Source organism: Pogoniulus pusillus, chromosome 31 (genome assembly GCF_015220805.1).
Source record: "Pogoniulus pusillus isolate bPogPus1 chromosome 31, bPogPus1.pri, whole genome shotgun sequence".
NCBI lineage: Eukaryota > Metazoa > Chordata > Aves > Piciformes > Lybiidae > Pogoniulus > Pogoniulus pusillus.
This window is the reverse complement of record NC_087294.1, coordinates 5,269,228-5,293,287: the sequence shown is the minus strand read 5'-3', so window position 1 is coordinate 5,293,287 and position 24,060 is coordinate 5,269,228. Positions and strand designations below refer to the sequence as shown.

At 45.5% G+C, this 24,060-nt stretch overlaps 1 protein-coding gene across 2 annotated transcripts in view; it reads right to left on the bottom strand.

Moving 5' to 3' along the window:
* The window catches only part of PLAGL1 (PLAG1 like zinc finger 1), a 56,673-nt gene that overhangs the window by 12,555 nt on the left and 20,058 nt on the right, over positions 1 to 24,060 (bottom strand). For both annotated transcript variants that reach the window (XM_064169453.1, XM_064169455.1), the window contains exon 2: positions 17,661 to 17,703. In XM_064169453.1, coding sequence (XP_064025523.1) covers positions 17,661 to 17,679 — 19 coding nt within the window. In that variant the 5' untranslated portion in view covers positions 17,680 to 17,703. The remainder of the gene's footprint in view (positions 1 to 17,660; positions 17,704 to 24,060) is intronic.

Genomic DNA, 24,060 nt, shown 5'->3' with positions numbered 1-24,060 from the left:
AAAATGAGCATGGCACATCTTACAATCACAGCTCAGCTGACAATCACACAAAGGCAGCTCTTACATAGAAGTAAGCAAACGAGGCATGTTGCATCTCCCAGACACCAGCTTACAATAATGACATCTGCAGGCTGAATATAGGAACCATCCAGAGAAGTCATTATTGAGAAATACATGTCTGCAAACCGACTTTCCCCCAGCACAGTGAGATATTTTTGGTTCAGTGTAGCTCAGACTGGTTGCCAGGAAATTCATAGGGAGCAGTGACACAACTGAGCAATGAGACTCTCCAACAGAAGGTCATCCTGGCACTGCTGTCACAAAGGGTGGTGGGAAAAAGGGGACTTCTTGCACAAAACCTTTTTAGAGGCAGTAGAAGCCAAGCCAGTGAGCCAACAATGCTTTACAACTGAGTTAAAAGGAAAAGCTGATACTGGTCATCCATGACTACCTCGTTTTGTTTTACTTCTGAAAACTCTGCTGAGCAAGTCTATTCAGTAAACTACAATAAGGAGCAAAGGCAGGAGACACAACAGCCAAGGGAGTCCAAGGGAGCCATGGGATAGACACTGTAGCGGGGACTGGGGCAGAAGAGATGAGGCCTCACCATAGATGGTGGGGCTTAATGCCAGAGTTTGGTCAAGAGAAGTGAAAGGACTCAGGAGACCTGAAGACACATTGAAGATGGTCTTTGAGAAAGGACAGTAGCATCACTACTGCTGGAGAGCAGCCAAACAGAAAGGCATCTGGGGGTGCTGATCGATACCTGCCTGAACATGAGCCAGCAGTGTGCCCAGGTGGCCAAGAGAACCAGTGGCATCCTGGCCTGCATCAGGAATGGTGTGGTCAGCAGGAGCAGGGAGGTCATTCTGCCCCTGTATTCTGCACTGGTTAGACCACACCTTGAGTACTGTGTTCAGTTCTGGGCCCCCAGTTTAGGAGGGACATTGAGATGCTTGAGTGTGTCCAGAGAAGGGCAACGAGGCTAGGGAGAGGCCTTGAGCACAGCCCTACGAGGAGAGGCTGAGGGAGCTGGGATTGGTTAGCCTGGAGAAGAGGAGGCTCAGGGGAGACCTTATTGCTGTCTACAACTACCTGAGGGGTGGTTGTGGCCAGGAGGAGGTTGCTCTCTTCTCTCAGGTGGCCAGCACCAGAACGAGAGGACACAGCCTCAGGCTGTGCCAGGGGAAATTTAGGCTGGAGGTGAGGAGAAAGTTCTTCCCTGAGAGAGTCATTGGACACTGGAATGGGCTGCCCGGGGAGGTGGTGGAGTCGCCGTCCCTGGAGCTGTTCAAGGCAGGATTGGACGTGGCACTTGGTGCCATGGTCTGGCCTTGAGCTCTGTGGTAAAGGGTTGGACTTGATGATCTGTGAGGTCTCTTCCAACCTTGGTGACACTGTGATCACATAGTCACCTTTCAGTTTGTAAACACAAGTAGGCACCTGACTAAATTACACACCTTTAGAGTCTGGTCCAAAATCTACCCCAACAAACCTAGTGTTTCCACTGAGTTCTTTGGGCTCTCCATCAACCTAAAGGAGGAGGTAAACTGGCACACTGGTTAGGCTGCAGGCACTGCAGTAGTCTCTACTTTTCAGTAGTTTGAGGACCCAGTATTAATTTTCTCCTGCCACAGCTCCCAGACTGCACACTTGACTACGAATGGCTTTTAAATAAATTCCCAACAATCTGTGTCTGCTGAGGGCAACAAAACGTTGAGGGCTTCCTGAGCTTACCTAGAATAATAGCGACTTTGTCTCAAGTCAAACAGCTCCTGCATGGAGAGTCGTTGTATGCAAACTGCTGAAAAACATTACCAAAAGCAAAACGGAGACAAAGAACTGCTGTTAGAGGGAGGATGTATCTAATCCTAAAGTACACGACCTTATCAATCCCTGCCATGCCTCTGTGATTCATCACTATCGAGCTCCTGAGCAAACCTTCCAGCCGCCTGCAGGCAGTGCTCATTGTGGAGGGCCAGGGCAGGCAGCTCAGGGGACAGCTGGAAAACGGAAGGAGAAAAAAGGGTCTCCCTTGAACTGGCCTCCAAATTTCGGGCTGGAACCTCACTAGCTAACCTCCCCCTCGGCCCTCTGCAACTACGAAGTAAGGTATGAAAGCGTTCCTGTGGTGTGGCTGCTGGGGAGGCACTCAGCCCGGGGACTGCTTTGCATGTGAGTGCTCAGCGGTCCCGGAGACAGCTCCGCGGTGGCACACCCAACTGGCACCACAAAGCGCCACCCAACACCCAAGGAAATCAGCTGCAGAGCTGGAAGTAGCTTTTAAGCATCTTGTTAGTACTGCTTGAGACTCTAACCTGGCACTGCAGCACAGCTTCTTGAAATACCCGGAGCTGCTCAGGGCTTATCCTAGGATTTTCTATGTTTCATTACACGGGATACAAAGATAACTACAGGACTTAGTTATTCAACAGGCATCCCAGAACTACACTGACCACACGGTATTATGACCCCACACCGGCATGCCAGTACTCTGACTCTGCATTTATTACACACAAAAAACTGCCAGCTGTGCCAGAAGCACAGGATTGAACCACTGTAAATAAAACAACTTCAGGGACTACCCTGGGAAACTGGACGTGGCACTTGGTGCCATGGTCTAGCCTTGAGCTCTGTGATAAAGGGTTGGACTTGATGATCTATGAGGTCTCTTCCAACCCTGATAATGCTGTGATACTGTGAAGTCTTAGTAGCATCTTCCTCCCAAATGACTGTTCAAAACTGTCAAGTTCACATTCTCCCTCTGGGATCATTACAGACTGAGTTACAGCTCTTTGTATTTCAGTGCTAAATAAGAGATGCCATTGGTGAAGTAACATATTAGGCATTATTGTAACTACAGCCTGGCACCAGTTTGCAAAGCTCACACAAATTAATGCCCCCTTTTAACTTGGCTGCTTAAGCAAAATGTTAGTTTTTCAACAACAGTCTCAGAACACATTCTAACCTGTTCTGAAATACAGAGCATGCAGCTACTGGAAACAACATATACTTTGTCATATTAGCACTGGGAATGAAAGACACTTGGTTATAAGAATCTCTTTCTGCAAGGATTTCTTCTGCTTTTTCTTAGGCACTTCAGTACCTCACTGGATGTTTTTAGTCTCCCAGTTCCATAAAACTGCATGTACACAAAATGTCATGTTTACAGGAACACTTGATAATACAGAAGCATACAAGAAAAAGCAAAGCCCTTTCCATTCCTCTGCTTTTCTGTGATTTAGATGAGTAGGCACCAAACAGAAACAGATGAGATTCTCATGAGTTACGAGCTGTTAAAAAACAAATGGTGCCACTTACAGTATCTTCAGAGCTGCAAGCTATATTGTCCTCCAGAGGGTATTTCTTAGTTATTTCTCTATGCATTCAGAGTGATTCTTTAAAAAGCTCCAAATAATGCATTTTTTAATCTACCTGTAGTCAAAACTACATAAACTATTAAATCCTGTAGATGACAAGACTTTTATTTTGCTGATCTCTACTGCAGCAATGGGGAGGTAGGTCTATAGAAGAGAGCCAGGCACAGGTGGAGCTGCAGACTCTGGGTTGCAGGTGTGCAGCCACCACCCTAGCACCTGGACAAGATGCTCATGCCCTGTGAATCACCACGGGACGGGATAATAGAAGTGTACACCTCCTGTAAATCCCCAGCCTAGTACCCCTTCCCATTAATGCATCTGCTCGCACTTCTGCCCAGCAACCAGGAGGGACAGTCAGCAGCCATGGCTTTCCTCTGCTCTTTGGGTCACTGGATAAATTACACTCGCAGCTTGCAGGATGCGCTCCCACCACATGGGCTAACCAAAACCTTGGCAGCTACGTTCCCAAGCAGCAGAATGGGCTGGCTCACCTGTGCAGTCCTTGACACGCTGACACTTCCCTCAAATTCAGGTCTAAATCACTGCTCTCCTTTGCTGCAGACTACAGCCTAGCAGCCTTGGTGCCCAGCTTGCCTCGTCCTCTGGACTGCACTGGGGCCGGCCACGCTGCACAGGGAGAAGAAACTCCTGCGGCCAGGCTGGTGCAGTGGCTTGGGCAAACTGAACTCGAGCACAATGAACAAATTGGAGTTTCCGAAACAGCAGCACCGTCGGAATGCCGTGCCACCCCCACAGGCACAAGCCCAGCCTCGGGGAGAGCTCATTAGCGTGGGCAAGGAGCCACAGCCTGCGGTTACACAAAGTCCTGCTGCGGAGATAACGGGAGCTATACATAGCCTACTAGGAACTGCAATCACTATCGTGATAGCTTGAACATACCACCAGCTCCTCACCCAATCACCACCAGCACACTGCTATGAAAAACTACTTTCTAAAAACCAGGTGCCCATCAGACAGTCCTTCCTGAGCTCCATCCAGCTGCTATTTAAAAAAAACCAAACCTTTTTGGTACCTAAGGATTTCAGTGGCCCAGAGGATGCCCGTGGTACAATTTATGTGTCCTGTCAGGGCAGAGGTAAGTTATTCCTTTTAAAACATCCACTTGGAGCAAAGACAGCTGCTAAGAAAGGACTGTGGGCTGAGCAGCACTCAACATTTGCCGTGCTGTTTTGCAGCATTAGAATGAGCTCCTGTGCGCAGAGGGAACAAAGACCAGCGTACACAGCAGTCCAAATCCCAGCTAATTACAATCATAAGATTTGCATAGCAAACAACAGTAATTTATCCCAGAGTAGATCTGTGCTGCTCCATTAGCTTTGTTCAGCTTTCATCTAGAGCAAGGCTGCAAAAATACCTTGTGGACATTTCCTAAGACACACAGGATGTGCAGTATGCCAGTCCCGGCTCTTCTTACACAAGTACATGAAGTTTTCCTGTCTCGTGGTTTCTTCTGCAGCAGTTTTTTGCTGAGAAAGCCTGTTCTACAACACAATTTATTTGGCAAAAATGCAAAATACTCACTTAGCAGCTAATCCTAACTTATTTTCTCGTTATTGCAGGCCACTGCCACACATTTACTCTGCAAAAAATGTTTATGAAAGAAGCCTTACACGTCCAAGGTTTGATGTGCAAAGTGCATTTACAAAGAAGCTGAAGATCTTAACTGATTAACAATTCATCCTATTTATATCACAGCAAAATAGAACTTGTTTTAATTGCCAGAATTCAGAATAATTTTATTCAAATCCCACTAGCTTCTGATATTTTGTCACATTACAGTTTCTACTGAGTGATCTTCACTTTTTAACTCTAACAACTCATCCCTAGTCCAACACAAAAATAGGTGAGTATTTCTTCAGTGTCTCCTCTTCATGACTCTTCTTTCTCATACAACAAAACTTTGTATTAGCAAACAGCTACTACTGCTCAGCTCTGCATGGAAAAAAATAGATGGGGAAGCTACACTCTGGGTGACTTTGCAATCATCATTGCTCACCTGAGCACAGACTGAAAATGTGCACTTTCATGCAACACATAGTGTATTTGGGAAGCAGGGGCTGTATTTTCCCTAGCCCCACAGCCAAAGTAACACCCTCCCAAAGAAACAATGGGAAAAAATGGTGGCCAAGAAAGCCAGTGGCATCCTGGCCTGCATCAGGAATGGTGTGGTCAGCAGGAGCAGGGAGGTCATTCTGCCCCTGTACTCTGCACTGGTTAGACCACACCCTGAGTCCTGTGTTCAGTTCTGGGCCCCCCAGTTTAGGAGGGACATTGAGATGCTTGAGCATGTCCAGAGAAGGGCGACGAGGCTGGGGAGAGGCCTTGAGCACAGCCCTACGAGGAGAGGCTGAGGGAGCTGGGATTGGTTAGCCTGGAGAAGAGGAGGCTCAGGGGTGACCTTATTGCTGTCTACAACTACCTGAGGGGAGGTTGTGGCCAGGAGGAGGTTGCTCTCTTCTCTCAGGTGGCCAGCACCAGAACAAGAGGACACAGCCTCAGGTCTAGCCTTGAGCTCTGTGGTAAAGGGTTGGACTTGATGATCTGTGAGGTCTCTTCCAACCCTGATGATACTGTGATACTGTGAAAAATAAACAAACCCACAAGAGCTTCACTTCTAAGCACTTGAGAGGGAAACTCGTTAGATTTTAAAGTACAGAGCTGTCAGCCTGACCTCAGTGCCAGGCAAGGTGATGGAACAGGTTGTCTTGAGTGCCATTGCAAAGCACCTACAAGATGGCCAAGGGATCAGGCCCAGCCAGCATGGGTTTAGGAAGGGCAGGTCCTGTCTCACCAACCTGATCTCCTTTTATGATCAGGTCACCTGCCTGGTGAATGTGGCAAAAGGCTGTGGATGGAGTTTGCCTGGACTTCAGCAAAGCCTTTGACACTGTCTGCCACAAGAAGCTCCTGGCACAGCTGGCAGCTCATGGCTTGGACAGATTCACTCTGATATTGGTCACAAACTGGCACTCTCCCATGACAGTGGTGGTGAATGGTGCCACATCCAGTTGGCAGCTGTCACTAGTGGTGCTCCCCAGCCCTGTTCAATATCTTTACTGGTGGGCCCAGTCCTGTTCAATAGCTTTACTAATGATCTGGACGAGGGAATTGAGTCCAGCATCAATATGCTTGCAGATGACACCAAGCTAGGAGCAGGTGTTGATCTGTTGGAAGGTAGGAGAGCCCTGCAGAGGGACCTGGACAGGCTGGATGGGTGGGCAGAGGCCAATGGGATGAGATTTAACAAGGCCAAGTGCAGGGTTCTGCACTTTGGCCACAACAACCCCAAGCAGCACTACAGGATGGGGACTGAGTGGCTGGAGAGCAGCCAGGAAGAAAGAGACCTGGGGGTACTGATAGATAGTTGCTGAAGATGAGCCAGCAATGTGCCCAGGTGGCCAAGAGAGCCAATGGCATCCTGGCCTGCATCAGGAGCAGTGTGGCCAGTAGGTTGAGGGAGGTTATTCTGCCCCTGTACTCAGCACTGGTCAGGCCACATCTTGAGTACTGTGTCCAGTTCTGGGCCACTCAATTCAAGAGAGATGTTGAGGTGCTTGGATGTGTTCAGAGAAGGGCAACAAAGCTGGTGAGGGGCCTGGAACACAAACCCTGTGAGGAGAGGCTGAGGGAGCTGGGGGGTGTTTAGCCTGGAGAAGAGGAAGCTCAGGGGGGACCTCATTGCTGTCTACAGCTACCTGAAGGGAGGCTGTAGCCAGGTGGGGTTGGTCTCTTCTGCCAGGCAAGCAGCAACAGAACAAGGGGACACAGTCTCAAGTTGTGCCGGGGGAGGTCTAGGCTGGATGTTAGGAGGAAGTTCTTCCCAGAGAGAGTGATTGGCATTGGAATGGGCTGCCCAGGGAGGTGGTGGAGTCACTGTCCCTGGAGGTGTTGAAGAAAAGCCTGGATGAGGCACTTAGTGCCATGGTCTAGTTGACTGGCTAGGGCTGGGTGCTAGGTTGGACTGGATGATCTTGGAGGTCTTTTCCAATCTGGCTGATTCTATGATTTCAAGCAGTGAGTTCCCACACCTTCCCACATGCAGACCTTGAAGCCTCAGTCTCTACCTTGCAGCACCACCACAGATACTTTGGAGTGTGCTGCTGGGACATCAGCTCCCTTACCAAGGCCTTCTGCTGCTGACTACCACTCCTGGGCTTCCAGGTGAGTTCATCAGATCCTCTGTGACGCTGATTGAGGGGGAGGAGTGAGCGGCACCCTGTGAGTAAATCTATGCCTCTTTTGGGGCCCACTCTCCCTTTGGAGAACAGTAGGTGGTTTGCAAACATCCTAGCAATCATTCTTATCATTAAACATACTCATAGGATCATGACCTCACTCTACTAAAACGTAAAACTGAAAAAATTAGTTGCTATATTTGGAGACAGAAACAGAGAAATAAAACAGCAAACATGCTTTATTACTTCCCTGTACCTTCAGTCACACCAGCAGGTCGAGCTAATTCTCTAGAACTGGAACCCAACACTGCAGGTGAGCCCCAGTCTTTGGGGATCCTGACCCAGGCACTGATCTGCAGTGACACTTTCACACCTTACTTCCATCCTTTGTTCCTTTGTTCCCAAGAGAAAAAAAGATTTGGAGGGAGGGTACATCCTTGAGTCTCCAGAATCAAGTGATCATCTGTCAGGGTACCCACTCAGGTCTCACAGCAGTACCATCCTGCCCAGCAGAGCAGTTCTTATGGAAGCATGTCTCTACAAGGGAGGCTCAGCTGTATCTGAGGGTAAAGAAGTTTTCTAATGCAAAGCACATGTGCATTCTGCTGGCAGGCACAAGTTCCAGTACAAAAACTCTTCTGAACTCCAAAACTATTTGTAACACAAACATACAAAAGGTAATAACAACCACAATTCATTACTAGTTCCTAATAGGGAGTAATCATGATGACAGCTGAGCACAGCTGGGAACACTAAGTTTTTCACCTGGTGACCATGAAGTACTACAACAGGCATAGCCAGAAGGAGTTTAACCACCTTCTCACAAAAAGTCATCCTCCCACCAATCCCAGTGAGGCCTTCTACAGTGGTCCTTCTATCTAGCAAATCTTAGGAGCAAAACCTGTTGAGAATCCTCAAGGAGCACAGATGGGCTGTGAAATTTGTCCATGTGACTGCATGCAGCAGCTTCAGGAGCTTCCCACAAAGCCTGTGCTGCAAAAGGGTAGCCAAGCTCCGCTGTATCCTACCTTCACTGTTTGAACACTTGAAAGGGCAGTAACTTAACAGGACTTCCCTGCAAACTTAAAGAAAAGAAAACCCAAACGAACAACAAACAGCAGGGAAAATATGTGGGTGTGTTTATCAAGTTAACTTCGCCCTGCAGTCTGAGCAACTGCTTTATCTAAGTTCTTGGTAGGTTCATTCATCTAAAAATTACTTGAGATCAAAGCACTGATTGATTGATTGCACACCAATTAAAAGAATAATATTTTTCTGGTTATTCTTGGGACTAAAATGCATGTGTCACATTACTGGTACACCACATGGGGTTTAGTCGCTATCAGAACCCATATACATAATGAGCACAGTTCAAGTGAAGTCACCTCCCATAGTTTACTTGTAATAGCTTCTAATCAGTGTGAACAAAGAGACTTCTCTCGTTGCTGAAAGCTGAATACATTTCAAACAATCAAACTGAAAAATGCAGTTGCATTTCTCAGTTGGGTTTTTTCCCTTCTCTGCCTCTCCCTCAACTAGCTTGGCATGAAGTCATATAAAATTAGATCGAGAAACAGGGAAGGAGGTTAACAGAAAACTCACTGAAACATCTGCTATTTTTAATGAGAAACAGCCTCAGTCAGCATAGCCTGGTCCTACAAAATGCCCAGCAAAAGCTTTCTGAGAGCCAAGCTTCCTGTCACACTCTGCCCATCTCCCCCAGCAGCCAGTAGCAGCTGGTCCTAGCACAAGGCTGTGGGGCTCCTGGGTTGTAACACCTTCTTGCTTTAGAGCTTCACTGTCCAAACTGCACTGCTCCCACTCTGCAGACAGCAAGACCAAAATCCTCCTGTACAAAGAAATACAGCCAGTCACCAAGACAGTATATTCAAACTGCTTAAAAGCACTCTTGTGGCTCCTGGGCCATGTGTTGGACCCCTAATCTACACCTGCCATAGCACAAACTTTACTTCCCACAGCAAAAGCAGCTTTAATTTGTCTGCCTGGAGAAGAGGAGGCTCAGGGGTGATCTTATTACTGTCTACAACTACCTGAAGGGGCATTGTAGCCAGGTGGGGGGTGGCCTCTTCTCCCAGGTAACCGCAATAGAACAAGGGGACACAGTCTCAAGTTGTGCCAGGGTAGGTATAGGCTGAATATTAGGAAGAAGTTCTTCACAGAGAGAGTGATTTCCCATTGGAATGGGCTGCTCAGGGAGGTGGTGGAGGCACCGTCCCTGGGGGTCTTCAAGAAAAGCCTGGATGAGGCACTTAGTGCCATGGTCTAGTTGATTGGTTAGGGCTGGGTGCTAGGTTGGACTGGATGATCTTGGAGGTCTCTTCCAACCTGGTTGATTCTATGAGTCTATGATTCTATGATTCTTTTGGGGAGATTACTGGCAGGCCAGTCGATGAATTTTGATGTCAGACCATGCAGGGGACAATATTAATGCTACCACTGCAATCTAACACAGACACTAAAATCTTCTATCTTTGTTCTAGCAGAAAAAAACCCAAGCACTTAAGTGCTCCTAAATATATATATTTATAAATACACATGCATGCAGCCACATGCACCGTATCAGGTGCATTGATACAGTTGACGGTTTGATTCATGGCAGGTCAACACCACAGTTTCAATTCTGATAAACAAGGTGCAGCAAATCTAGTGACTAATGCTCAGTATTAATTAGCTGAAGTGTTTCCAACTCTTGCAACTTTCCCTTAAAAGGGAACCTTAGGTTCACTGGCCACCAAGTCCAGATGTCATGTGGAGGAGACTGGTGCAGGGCTGGTGACAAATGCCATCTTTCCTTAGGAAACAACCCAAATTTGGTGTTTTCCTCTTCTACCAGTGACACACCTTTCAACACAGACTTGTGGGAACTTCCTCAGCAAAGATGCTCAGAATCAGGCATCTGTCATCCAAAGACACACTTTGGAGAAGGAAATGTGAGTTACTGTAAAATGCAATGAGGGAGCTTAGCATGACAGAGTGAAGAGATGCTGTACCCATCTGATGGCTGAAGAACTTGAGGTCTTTCGAGGCAGTTATAACTAAATGAAGCAAGTTACAGCTACTGGGAATAAAAGCACAGCGCCAAGACCGTGCAACCCACTTCTGCAGGTGTAAGTCCATACGCTTAGCTCTACTGATGTGTGTGAGTTGCTATGTTATGAAAGAATGAAGTCTGTATGGAGAAGTCAATACATGGATACTCAGCAGTGATGGAGGCTGAGACCCTAGAGGGCCAATCCTGAAAGAACACTCCAATCCATATCATATTCAGTGGACACTAAGTCTGAATAAAACTGGAAAATCAGTTAACTTTTTCAGTGAACCGTCCCAACCTCCTACTGGTATTCCAATTCACCCAAGAGAACAAAGTTAATTTCTTTTTCTTTTCCCTTGACTAATGAAATCTAAAGCATGTATTTAAAATACAGAAGTCTTCTTTTAAAAGCATTAGAGTTCGTAAACGAAGACCCATTAACAGCTTAGCAGAATAGCTTTAGTTTTCACTATGCCATGGTCTAGCTGACTGGATAGGGCTGGGTGGTAGGTTGGACTGGATGATCTGGGTTGATTCTATGATTCTATGTCTCACCTTTGTAACAAGAGGATACAGCAAATAACTTGTGTTACTACTTGCCTAATTTCCAGCACAAAAAGGATGCTTATTGCCAGCTTCTCTGGGAACAAAATGGGCAAGAGATTCTCATCTTCAACTTTTCTGATCCTGATAGATGATTATTTTTTTAAAGTATGAAGTGTTTTCTTAAAACAAAAACAAAACAACAACATAGGCATTGGGAAGCTCTGCTGCTGAACAGACAGAAAAATGTATGTTTGTACCAAAAAAAAAAAGTCACATGTCCAAGTGTTGTAGTCACATTTCCATTAACTTGTTCTCTTTTCCCTAAAGTCTAGCATACACTACTTTTTTTCTGCTGCAAAGAAAATGAATGGGAACCATGAGATAGTTATCTCATGTCTTGATCGATACTGTACTAAAGAAATGATGTCCACCTGAGCTAAGAAAGGACAATAAAATTGGCAGCAACAGTATAGTACAGCTCTCTTGCAATTACTATTCTCAGGCACAAGCAAAGCTTCAAGACTAGTTTTCTAAAACAGAGAACTGGAAAGTATGTGATTATAAAGCATTATTGGAGGATTAAATCTAACAGCTGCAAAAATTTGTGGATTTAGAACAAAAAAAAAAAAAATCTATGATTTTCTCCACAGTCTTTTCTAAGATTTCTTTCACTCTGCAGGTAGAGTCAACGTCCCTGGAGCTGTTCAAGGCAGGATTGGACGTGGCACTTGGTGCCATGGTCTGGCCTTGAGCTCTGTGGTAAAGGGTTGGACTTGATGATCTGTGAGGTCTCTTCCAACCCTGATGATACTGTGATACTGTAATGTATCTCCATAAAGCCTTATTTATTACCCTGTTGAAAGGCATCTCAGTTTGAGATTAAACAAAATCCAAACAATTTCTACATCTCTGATTAATTTGTAGTTTCTTTAAACTATTTCCAAAAGTCACAAAAATGAAACAAAAACCCCCAAATTAGTCTCCTTTACTAGAATCTAGGCTAGATTCTAAGGAGCAACCTTGCAAAGCAAAATTGCAATGAATTAGTTCTCATTTTCATACTTTGCTATGAACAAGATGAACAGATAATAAAGTCATTGCCTTGAGAGAAATACACCACTCCTCAGATAAGTATCTGTATAACCCATGTCATTCAACATGCATGTTTACTTACATGCTGCTTTCTCTTGGGTATATACTATTCCACTGTTTGGAAATGAATTTTGTTCTACTTCAGCATTGCCAATAGGTCACAATAATAAAGATCCCTGATGCCAGAAGAGGCAAAAGGACAACTGTCTTGACAAAACATCCCCACCTATTCCCCTACACACATCTGGCTAAAGAGACCTCCAGTCTGGTAAGTGAAATGTAACACACTCTGCTTATTGCCAAGTAACAGAGAACAAATGCCACCTTCTGTGCCACACATGAATCATCTGCTTTCCTCTCCATTACACTAACTAAAAAAGTTTTGATCAGTTCAGCTTTCCTCAACTGTAATTCTTTTGTCTTCACACCATTACAGCTACCCAGAAACCTTCACCAGTCAACACTTTTGTAACGTATCTAGATTACAGCATTAAAATTACCTACAAGTGTATCTCCTTTCCAACTTAAATGTTAACTTTAAATTAGTTTCAGCTTTAAATTTTAGTTGCTTCCAAGGCCTATCATGTATAAATACACTTAAGTGAGGTCATAAAACACTCTTGACACGTTTGGATAACAATAATGACAGAAGAGTCCACAAACATCAATATCAGCCTGCTTGAGCTCAGTGTTTTTACATCTGTCAAAATCATAAACGCATTTGGTTTCGTTGTTTTCCTGCTTTTCCACCTGAAAACCTTAGAAACTCGAAGGCAGAAGCCACAGGCAAAACTGATGATGCTTTACAGCCAAACCATGTAATTTTCATTTTCCAGATCACATAGTACTCTAAAGGAAGTCTGTTTGCATACGGAGCTCCAACGCTTCTAACAAAACCAGATATCTTATCTGCTGCAGAGAAGAGTAAAATGAGGCAAAACTAGAAGAATTCTTAGCTCAAAGCTACTCAAAGAAAAGTGCCAGGCTGAGGAACGCAAACTACCCTGATAAAACACGAAAATTCCCGAGCACTTCCCCCGAAATCAGAGGACTACTGAGGAGTTTTCAATCAACTGCACACAGGCACAGACACTGTTGATCAGGTCTGCCCCACAAACCCAGCAATTCCTGCTGCCGCACAAGAAAAAGGCAGCGTGACAGCAATTATTCTGTTTGGAGCTTGCCCTTCCACTTACACTGACGAGGAAATGACATTACTTACCTTTTTTTTTTACTGCAGTTGTTATGTGGGCCACACCTGAAAGTTGCAGCTGTGAGCTCACACAGCTTTTTCTTCAGATGCTACAGAAACTAGACAGAGAAGCTCTGGTGATTTGTTCTCCTATTTTCAGTAGAAAATTTACATATGAATTGCACACCGAATTCCTTTGGTCTGATAAACTGTTCTGCACTCGAATAAAATACTTCTTCATTATCATCCTCCTCTAGCTATTCTTTGCTGTCTTTATAAAGACACTGCCCACTAAAACCAGGAAGCGTAGTGGCAAGTCCATCTCTTGCCTTGAGTCTGGACAGACAAACAGAGGTTTGGAAATACAGTCTTAGATTTCAGCGGGTTTTAGAGTCTCAGCTCCTCTGCCAGACACTGTGTAGTGTGATAAGTATTAACACAACAATCAGTACTAGTCAAGACATCATCTGATGCAATTCTTGTTTTCAACCACATGAAGAATTGCATATATAGTAGCCTGCATAAATGACTGATGTTCAGGACCTGACTGATGTTCAGGACCTGACTGTAAGGCCCAAATACCAAATTATTTCCTATTACTTTTCATATTCATTCATCACCATCACATAAAGAACAAATGAATACACAGAGGTGAGAAACAGTACGAGAGTCACTTAGGTGTTTCCCAGGACAGAATACAATTCAAACACTGTTTCTGTGCTCGAGAACACAAAAGCAAACATTTCATAATGTAAGGGAAATCAAAACAATCCTTACCTTATTTTAAAGAGCTTTTTTAGTAAAAAGCCAGGCTATGCTAGCCCAAGGTGACAGGAACTGTGCCATCCTCCTCGGGCAGACCTTTTCCCAATGCCCCTGCCTTCAACTAAGTCTAACTCTGCTGTGTTTTGTTTCCCCAGGAGGACCCATTCAGCACCATGCGCTCCTTTTCAGCTGTCAATAAACAGAAGCTGTGAATTCCTAGGCGTTTCACAAAGCTAGTTAGGCATAGCCATTCATTTCTGCAGGAAAACAGGGCATTGATTTCAGCAAATTCCCAGGGAGCAGCTCCAACAAAGAGATCAAAGACCCACCTCCCTGCCTGCCCCGCTCTGGCCAGCCGGGCTGAGCCGAGCTGCCGCAGCTCTCCCGAAGCGCAGGCCTGAGCTCCAGCGCCCACCGTGCGCTCCATTCATGGCCATCGCCTTCCTGCATTCCCGGGACAGCCCCTGGCGCTAACCGTGACAAACCCCTGCACTCAGGCAGCATAATACACTGCACGCTAGTTCATCCAAGGATAGAAAGAGAAACACGTTCCAAGGCAAGTCTGCTGCTTGCCTGAGCAGCCGAGCCCCGGTAGCTGCCAGACATCTTACAAACTTCACTCTTTTCCCATAGCTTCTCCACCTAAACCAGAGAAACTCTCACTAGCTCCAATTCATCGTGGGCAAGCTTCACTGGAATGTTGCCTGCTTTGCTTTGCTTCCACAGGCTTGAACGCTTAGCTGCTAGCATTTGAGGTCTAGCTGCAGCATCCCTCGTGCTGTGTGGCCATGGCACTTTGCCCCACACTGCAGCATTTCACTCCTAGGAATCTGAAAGATTTTGTTCCATTTTGGTCGATCTTTCAATATAATTTTTTTTTTGTTTAATTATACATGTAGTCTTCACTAATATGACCTGGAACAAGCTTTTTAATCTGACCTTATATTGAACCAAGCATTAGTGAAAGATGATGCTGTGGTCAGGCTTCGAGACTGGGTAGCTAGGCTACACTTCTACTACTAAACAGTAAGAACCAGAGATTGCTTCCTGGTACTGAGACCACCTGGCATCAGCTCCATGTGTTTCAACAGTCCTCACTTCCTTCCCTTTCCCCCTACTAACAGTTTGGTTACATCCAAATTCCTTACCTAGAACAGAACCTTGTAGATGTTATCTCCAAAGCACGCCCTGATGGCATTTGTTAACACAAGTTACCAGACATGAAGTCATTTTACATCTGTACACAATTGCCATGATATTGTTTAGTATTCTCCTGTGCACTGACATTTTTCCAAGGCATTACCTGCCACAAACCCCACATAGAATCATAGAATCAACCAGGTTGGAAGAGACCTCCAAGGTCATCCAGTCCAACCTAGCACCCAGCCCTAGCCAGTCAACCAGACCATGGCACTAAGTGCCTCATCCAGGCTTTGCTTGAACACCTCAAGGCACGGTGCCTCCACCACCTCCCTGGGCAGCCCATTCCAATGCCAATCACTCTCTCTACCAACAACTTCCTCCTAACATCCAGCCTATACTTCCCCCAGCACAACTTGAGACTGTGCCCTCTTATTCTATTGCTGGTTGCCTGGCAGAAGAGGCCACTCCCTACCTGGCTACAATGTCCCTTCAGGTAGTCGTAGACAGCAATGAGGTCACCTCTGAGCCTCCTCTTCTCCAGGCTAAACAACCCCAGCTCCCTCAGCCTCTCCTCATAGGGTCTGCGTTCCAGGCCTTTCACCAGCTTAGCATGACTGTATCACAGGACCTGCCACAGCACAACTGGTACAATACTGGGAAAACCAAGGAGAGGAGGTGGGGATGACCAATTGCTGGACAGAAGACATCTGAGGACACAAGAAAATACAGAATTGCAGGACTATGGAAGTTGCAAGACACCTGTTGAGATCAATTAGCTCAGCCTCTTATTGAAAGTAGGTCCATAGACTAACACTACCCAGGGCCTTGTCAAGCCAAGTATCAAATCTCTCCATTTGGTGATGGAAATTCCACCACCTTCCTGTGCAGCCTGTACAAATATTTAATCAATCCCACAGTGAAAATGTCCCTTACACACAGGGGCATCTCTCTTGAAGCAACTTGTGGCCTTCACCTCTTGGTGCATGCTTGAGAAAAGAACGTTTCTGCCTCCTTCTCCAGAGCTATCACTTTTGTACTGTAAGACCACAACTATATACCCTTCAGCCTTTTCTTCCCCACCTGCAGATACCTTCCAGCTCCTTCAACCTTTACTCAGCTGATCAGCTCTCTAACACACTGATCATTAGGAAAAGCATGAGAGAGATGCTAACACTGAACTGAAGAGAGAAAAGTGGAACCTCCAGGGCGTAAGTCATCTAAAACAGTCAAACAAACTTAAACACCTGAGGAATCTTAAATGATTTCAACAAGGACCACTGTGCAGTTACCCCATTCTCTCTCCTTTCTCCCTTTACAACGGTTTTGCCTGTTGTATACAATACAGTCAGGCAACACAATACTGCATGCCTCGTTTTAGAGTCCTTTCTTTATCTAAATGACATTTAAGCATGCCTCAAAATTGCCACTTAGCAAATAAAGCTTAAAAAACCTCACCCATTCACAGTAATTCAGCCTTGAAGTACAAGGTATCACCTCTGCAGATAGCTGCTCTCTGCCAGTAAACCACTGACATTTCTAGATTTATTATCTGATTATGGTTATTGATTTAACAAACTACAAAATAAAAAGGTATTTTTTTGTGTTCCTCTGAGGCAGTATTGGAGATTGGGTTTCTGAAATTCTCCTCTCCTATAGTATGCAGAATGCAGCTGAGCAGCCCCCATTGACAATGATAAAATACAGAAACTGAGGCACTTGAGTGACTCTGAAAGGAGATCAGACCAATAAACATCCAAACTGTGGTTAATGCTGCAAGTTTAGGCTGGAACGAGTGAGTGCAGCTACGGACCAGAACTGAGAGCAGTTGTTTATGGTGGTTACAACAGCAAAGTACCATGATACACCATCTGTATTTCATGTGCTGTTGAAATAGGAGGATGGATAGCAGTGATGAGGCATGTGACTTGCATAATGAAGCCCTAGAAACACAAGAGTTAAATTCACAAACTGATTAAAAAAACTCCAAGCACATCACTGAGCAGTAATCTGAGATGCTATTTGCACCAAAGATAGAAAAAAACCATTTTAGACAGTTTGTTCTTATACATGGGCCAGATTATTACAATTTCACTCCTATTAAGTCATGCTTCACTCCAAGAATAATCCTGCTGATTATAATGGTAATATTGCTCCACAGATGTCTCAGAAGAAACACCAATGTAAAAGCAGACTCTGCACTGAAGATAAAAGGCATCAATCACGAGCACATCTGGGAATCTGACAAAAACATATGGCACACAAAAATCACTGTGGGATGACAGAAGTGTACTTACATAGCAGGTCTGTAGACATGTTTACAGATCAGGCAAAGAAAACCTATGTAAAATAAATGAGAAAAGAATGATCAGTTTTCTGAACTAGCACTGTTCACGTTTAAACCTCATGCTAGTCATCATACACAGCTCTTTAGGAAATTAGGTGGAATGTACCTAGTGAAATCTAGCTAGGAAGAATTTCAATCTGTAGAGGAAATCAGTAAATCCATCTATATTTAACTCCTTAATAAGTGCTTCCACTTCATTTCACAAACAGTGTGAAATGACAGTATTAATGCAATGCACTTTAATTAAGAGCAGTTCACTGTATCCCACATTTCCCACATCTCCATTAACATTTATTAGTAGACCAGGATTTTACCCCACTGCATGCCATACTGTATTCAAACCTACTATTTCTGGTATTACAGTATCACAGTATCACCAAGGTTGGAAGAGACCTCACAGATCATCAAGTCCAACCCTTTACCACAGAGCTCAAGGCTAGACCATGGCACCAAGTGCCACGTCCAGTCCTGCCTTGAACAGCTCCAGGGATGGCGACTCCACCACCTCCCCGGGCAGCCCATTCCATTCCTCTTAGGAGTCTTCAGCCTTGCCAAGTCAAAGTAAATATTAGTTAGGCAGGAGACAAACTTTTTATTTGCTCTCTTGAAAGACTCCTGGAGACTTCTAGCATTCTGATGATCTCTCTTCCTGTTGTTTCCTTCTCACTCATCTGCTGGTTTTTTGACTGAAATTTTACTCTAAGCACATAGGAGCAGAGTCTGAGCTTTCAGCAGATGCCTGAGCAGCATCCACACAGTGGGATCCCAATGTACAGACAAGGCTACTTGGAACAACAATAATAACAAGGCACATAATAATAACAAGGGGAGGGGTGCCTATAACAATACCAATCGAATCAGCTCATGCCACTTTATGGTGTCCTGTACCAATCTTGGAAATGCTAGGAAGTGTGTGAAGATGTGTTTATATGATTTAGGCTGAAAATTTGAGTCTGATGAAGTCAACAGTACACTGTGGCTGACTGAAATGGGTCAAAGAAAACATCTTTGTTCTTAAAAAAGACAATGTAAGTTACTTCCAAACTAAGTGCAGCTGGTTGGGAAAACCAAAGGTAGTGAAAGGACTGTGGAACAACACGATAAAGGTGACAATAAAAATAGAAAGCAAAGAATAATGAGAGCTGAGGAGGAAACAGACTCGTGGAGAGTAGAGGAATCCTAAGGTTAAAGCACAGCAAGATGAGGTAAAGAAGAGGTCACAGCCTGCTGATGAGAATTTGCCAGGGAAGCAGCTGTAACTCTACCAAGTTGCCCATAAGTGGGATGAGGAAGCAAAATCCAACTATCTGCTGAAATCTAGGATCACACTGTAGTGCCATTTTCAGGTTGGAGGAGACTAAGGTAACACTTCTAATGATCCACTGCAAGCACCAAAGTTGTCACCTTAGCATGAGAACCTGCCCACAAAAGCAGCTGTGTTAAGCACTCCCTGCAGCATTCAGTCAACAACGATGTAAATACAGATCATCATTACTGAGCAACATAATAAGTATGATAATTACATTAGCAAATTAACAACTGATATCCTTATTTAAGTGCTCTCAGATGCAAGAGCAAGACACACAAAATTAGTAAGCCACACTTGCTATCTTAACCCTGTGTGTCATTACAACATAATTGTCAATCCTACTATAAAAGACAGTATGTAAAGAAAATATATTTTATAGATGCTCTGCACTCTGGAATCTGGAAGAGTTCTGTTGTCAAAACAGAAAATGCTGCCTGGTCTTTTCTTCCCACATGCTTAAAACTGCCTTTCAAGCCTATGCTGCCTCCACTAACAGAAGACAAGCACAAGCTTTGCATTTTAAAGTGTGATTTGCAGTGATGGGTGCTGAGGAGTAGTTGACAGGTACACCACAGAGTTTATTGCAGAAAAATCCTATTTCAATACAAAACAAAAATAACCCTCCCAGCAAGGAGTTGCACAAATTCCCTAACATCAGTTGCAGAAAACCAGCAGGGAGCAGCTCATCAGAGATCTTCAGCAGGAAAAACATTACTAAGAAGGTACTCCAACTGCCCATGCACAAGGGTCCTCTGACTTTTGAGGTGCCTTTGGACATATGAAGCACCCACATAAGGCTAAAGGGTGTAATATTGGTTATACAGGTAAAAGAGTTGCTCCTGGACCAGAGCATCTTGAATAGCACTAGACACTTAGGTTTCAGCAAATTAAGCCTTACAGTATTGCAGCTTGTCTGTTCTCACAAGAGACCAGGCAGGCTGCTGGTACATCACTTCCGTGTGAGATCAAGCAGGCTGCAGATGAGGCACAGAAAACAAGTTCCAGCACATCAACCTCTCTTCTGCAATCTCTGCCCTCTGCCAAAACAGATGGGCAGAGTCCAATGGGATGGGGTTCAATAGCTCCAAGTGCAGGGTGCTGCACTTTGGCTACAACAACCCCATGGAGAGATACAGGCTGGGGTCGGAGTGGCTGGAGAGCAGCCAGACAGAGAGGGATCTGGGGGTGCTGATTGATACCTGCCTGAACATGAGCCAGCAGTGTGCCCAGGTGGCCAAGAGAGCCAATGGCATCCTGGCCTGCATCAGGAATGGTGTGGCCAGCAGGAGCAGGGAGGTCATTCTGCCCCTGGACTCTGCACTGGTTAGACCACACCTTGAGTGCTGTGTTCAGTTCTGGGCCCCCCAGTTTAAAAGGGACGTTGAGATGCTTGAGCGTGTCCAGAGAAGGGCAACAAGGCTGGGGAGAGGCCTTGAGCACAGCCCTACGAGGAGAGGCTGAGGGAGCTGGGATTGGTTAGCCTGGAGAAGAGGAGGCTCAGGGGTGACCTTATTGCTGTCTACAACTACCTGAGGGGAGGTTGTGGCCAGGAGGAGGTTGCTCTCTTCTCTCAGGTGGCCAGCACCAGAACAAGAGGACACAGCCTCAGGCTCTGCCAGGGGAAATTTAGGCTGGAGGTGAGGAGAAAGTTCTTCACTGAGAGAGTCATTGGACACTGGAATGGGCTGCCCGGGGAGGTGGTGGAGTCGCCGTCCCTGGGGCACTTCAAGGCAAGGTTGGACGTGGCACTTGGTGCCATGGTCTAGCCTTGAGCTCTGTGGTAAAGGGTTGGACTTGATGATCTGTGAGGTCTTTTCCAACCCTGATGATACTATGATACTATGATAAAACAGCTGCCCCCAGAGAATACACAGCTCAGAAACTAGCTTTTGTCTCTGACTGGCTCTGTGTGCAAAGATGTGAGAGAGAAGCAGTGAAGGGGCTCACATTTTAAAAGGACAGCAGTGAGTCCTCCTTCCAGGTGAAGAAATCATGCTGAGAACAGGTTTTCTGAGCAGCAAGTGTCCTAGCCCAATTCCTATTAGTGGCAGAAAACACTTTCTGCAAAAAACCCACTGTGCACTTTAGCTCCATTTGGGCTGAGAGCCCTGTGGACTTTAGCCCATTTGGGCCTTGCAGAGGAAAGTAGATTTTAATGGCATCCACATGTGACCATACACTTGTCAACCTTTGTCACCAGCAGACACAAGAGGGTACATATTGCCAATGTCAAAAAAAGTGCCATCAATTAATAAAGATTTCATCCCCCCCACTGAACTGCTAGGCAAAATTATTTAACTGTGCTGCTATTCAATCTGCAGGGCAATTACAAGCAAACCACCACAACACAAGTCCTCCCCTTCTATGTTGTTCCTATCAGTGGTATACCTTCATTCTCCCACACCTGGACCACAGCAGTCTTCTGTCATGAGAATGTCCAACCACAGTCCAACCTGCCCCTGTTCCCCACGTGTGCCATCCACCCATGACACTGTGGTCAATGAACACCTGTCATACCCTGCTGAGGTGAGACTGGTTGAATTGTTCTATAGTGTAATTTTGGTGGTAGAAGAGGGGGCATGAAGAAGCAGCACATACACATATATCTCAACACAGACTGTGACAGGTCAGAATGACATCAGAGGGACTCATATCAAGAGCAGCACAGTCCAGAGCAACATAAATGCCAATGGGAGACCTCTCCACTGCAATCAGGCTAATCTGCTTCTGGGGTGGGAGCAACTATCAGAAGCATTAGTGGATACTCTATCCACTTACCACTCAGAAGCAGCTACAAGCAACACAGCAGAGAAGCACTATTGGACAGGTTGGCTCTTCCCTCCCAGCCCTTTTGCCCATGCTGACAGGGCTGCCATCTCCTGTGATCTCAAGCCAGTAGGCTTGTGGTACTACCTACCTTCATGGCATTAAAAGTGCTTACCAGTACAGGCAGATCACCTTGTACAGAACTCTGCTCCTAATAACCCTCCTAGGACATGGTCAAAGGCACAACATCACTGCAGAAGACTTGCCCCAGAGAAAGAGGACACTGTGAAGAGGATAACCATAAAACTGTGTTTTTCTCCACAGGCCAAAAAGCTTGATAAATTTTTCCTTTTTGCTCCCTGTGTGGTTCTCTGATGAAGAAGCCCCAGCAAAGGCAACCCTGTAGTACCAAAGTCTAGGCCACAGAGAGGGCACAGGGAGTACAGAACAAGAGGAAACAGCTCTATGAGGGCATCCCAGTCACTGCAACTCAAATCACGTGCAGAACAACAGAGCAGCAGGCGCTGCTACACAAGGAACTGCTAGCAGCCGTTCAGGACGTTACCTTTGACGGAGCGAGGATAAGCACAGCAAGGTGTATTTGCAGAGGCAAGAGTCTGAGTACAGCTGTGAGCTCCTTCATAGGCTACACCAGCTCTTCCCTGCAGTTACCCTCAGAACGAATCCTGAACCGCCTCTCCCAGCTGCAGAAAACTCTCACCATAAATCCCTCTCCTGCTTCAAGGTCAGCTCTCTGGTGTGTGAGCACTGCACCTCTTGTGCAGTGTACTGCCCCTCCAGCCAAGGGAGCTGCAACATATGCAGAGTCATAGTAGCCACTTATGCTGTGCCAACTAGGCACGGTGCCTGGTGGTTTCTGGCCACATCTGTCACTTGTCAGTCTAAACCTAGGTGGCTGGCCAACTGCCATGCTGGCCTGAGTTTTGCCAGTCTCTTTGGCCAACCCTCTGTATTTTTATTCCTTGTAAACCACCTGACCTTTATACAAAATGTTGCAGGTATATTGGCCAAATCTGCTGTACTGCCCAACACACCCAAAAGAAGGTGTTTGGGGTTGCTCTTAAATACCATCCTTTCTCATCAACAAATAGGCAGATGAGGTGAAAAGTGGGGGATGCTTTCCATACATGAAAATTTCAGCCATGAAAATTTGAGGCAAAGTCTTAGGAGGTTCTTAGAGGCTTTCAGGTATCAGCAAATTAGCTCATGCATTTAGGTTGAATAGCACTTGATGGGTTAAGTGTAACAGATGGTTAACAGTCTATAGATGGGAAAGCAGTGATTTCAGGCACATTAGATAATGAAAAGTCCAATGCTTTGTGGTGGCAAAAACTGATTATGCACCAGTCAGAGGACATGAGGATGGGTTCTGCACTGCCTATTAAGGAGAAGGACATGTTGCAGAGTATGTTTATGTTAAGGGGTTTTCTTAGTTGTTCCCCCACTGCCACTAATTTACAAACTATGCATTTTGTGGATGAGAAGTGACTACAGTGGGCACACTGCAGGCATGTATGACCTGGAATGGGTATGCATTATGTATGTGGGATTGTCCTGGGATGTCCAGTCCCCAGTGGGAAAGGCAATGTCTGTTACCCTTCTGTTGTGATGCACAGCACGAGAACAATGAAATCAGACATCTAGTTTCCAGGTATGGTCTGTGAAAAGGACCTACACGATGATCATGGCCACTGCTACAGCAGAAGAAAGGCAACTCCCACAAGGAAATGCAAAGTGATGGAAGCCAGATGATATGTGTCTTCTGCGGCTGCTGCTGGTGTACATGATCCATGAAGGCTGCCCACAATGGCCTAAACAACGACCTCACTTACCAGTGGTTTGCACTGAGAAGCAGCAAAAACTGCAGCAAAGGCTCCACTTTGTAATCTTCCTGTGCAAAGGAAACACTTTGATGACACCTGGCTATAGCTTCCGAAGGCAGTTCACACCTAACATCCTGTATCCACTGCAAGTCACTGCAGATTGCTAGGATGACACAAATTTACCAACCAGTACTTGCTTTACTGGCCCTGAGGCTCATCTTCACTACAGATGACAAACTCCATGGCAAGGGATGCCAGAGAACTGCTCTGTGAGGGACCTTTGCAAAATCTGCAACTAGTTGTTCATGACAGCTCTTCTGCGTGTAACATGACAGCATTCTCATATGGGGTGGTGTGACAGAACTCTTCCACTGACCTGACACTCTTCCAGAAGAGATAAATCTATCTTGCCTGGCATCACGCCCCAGAAA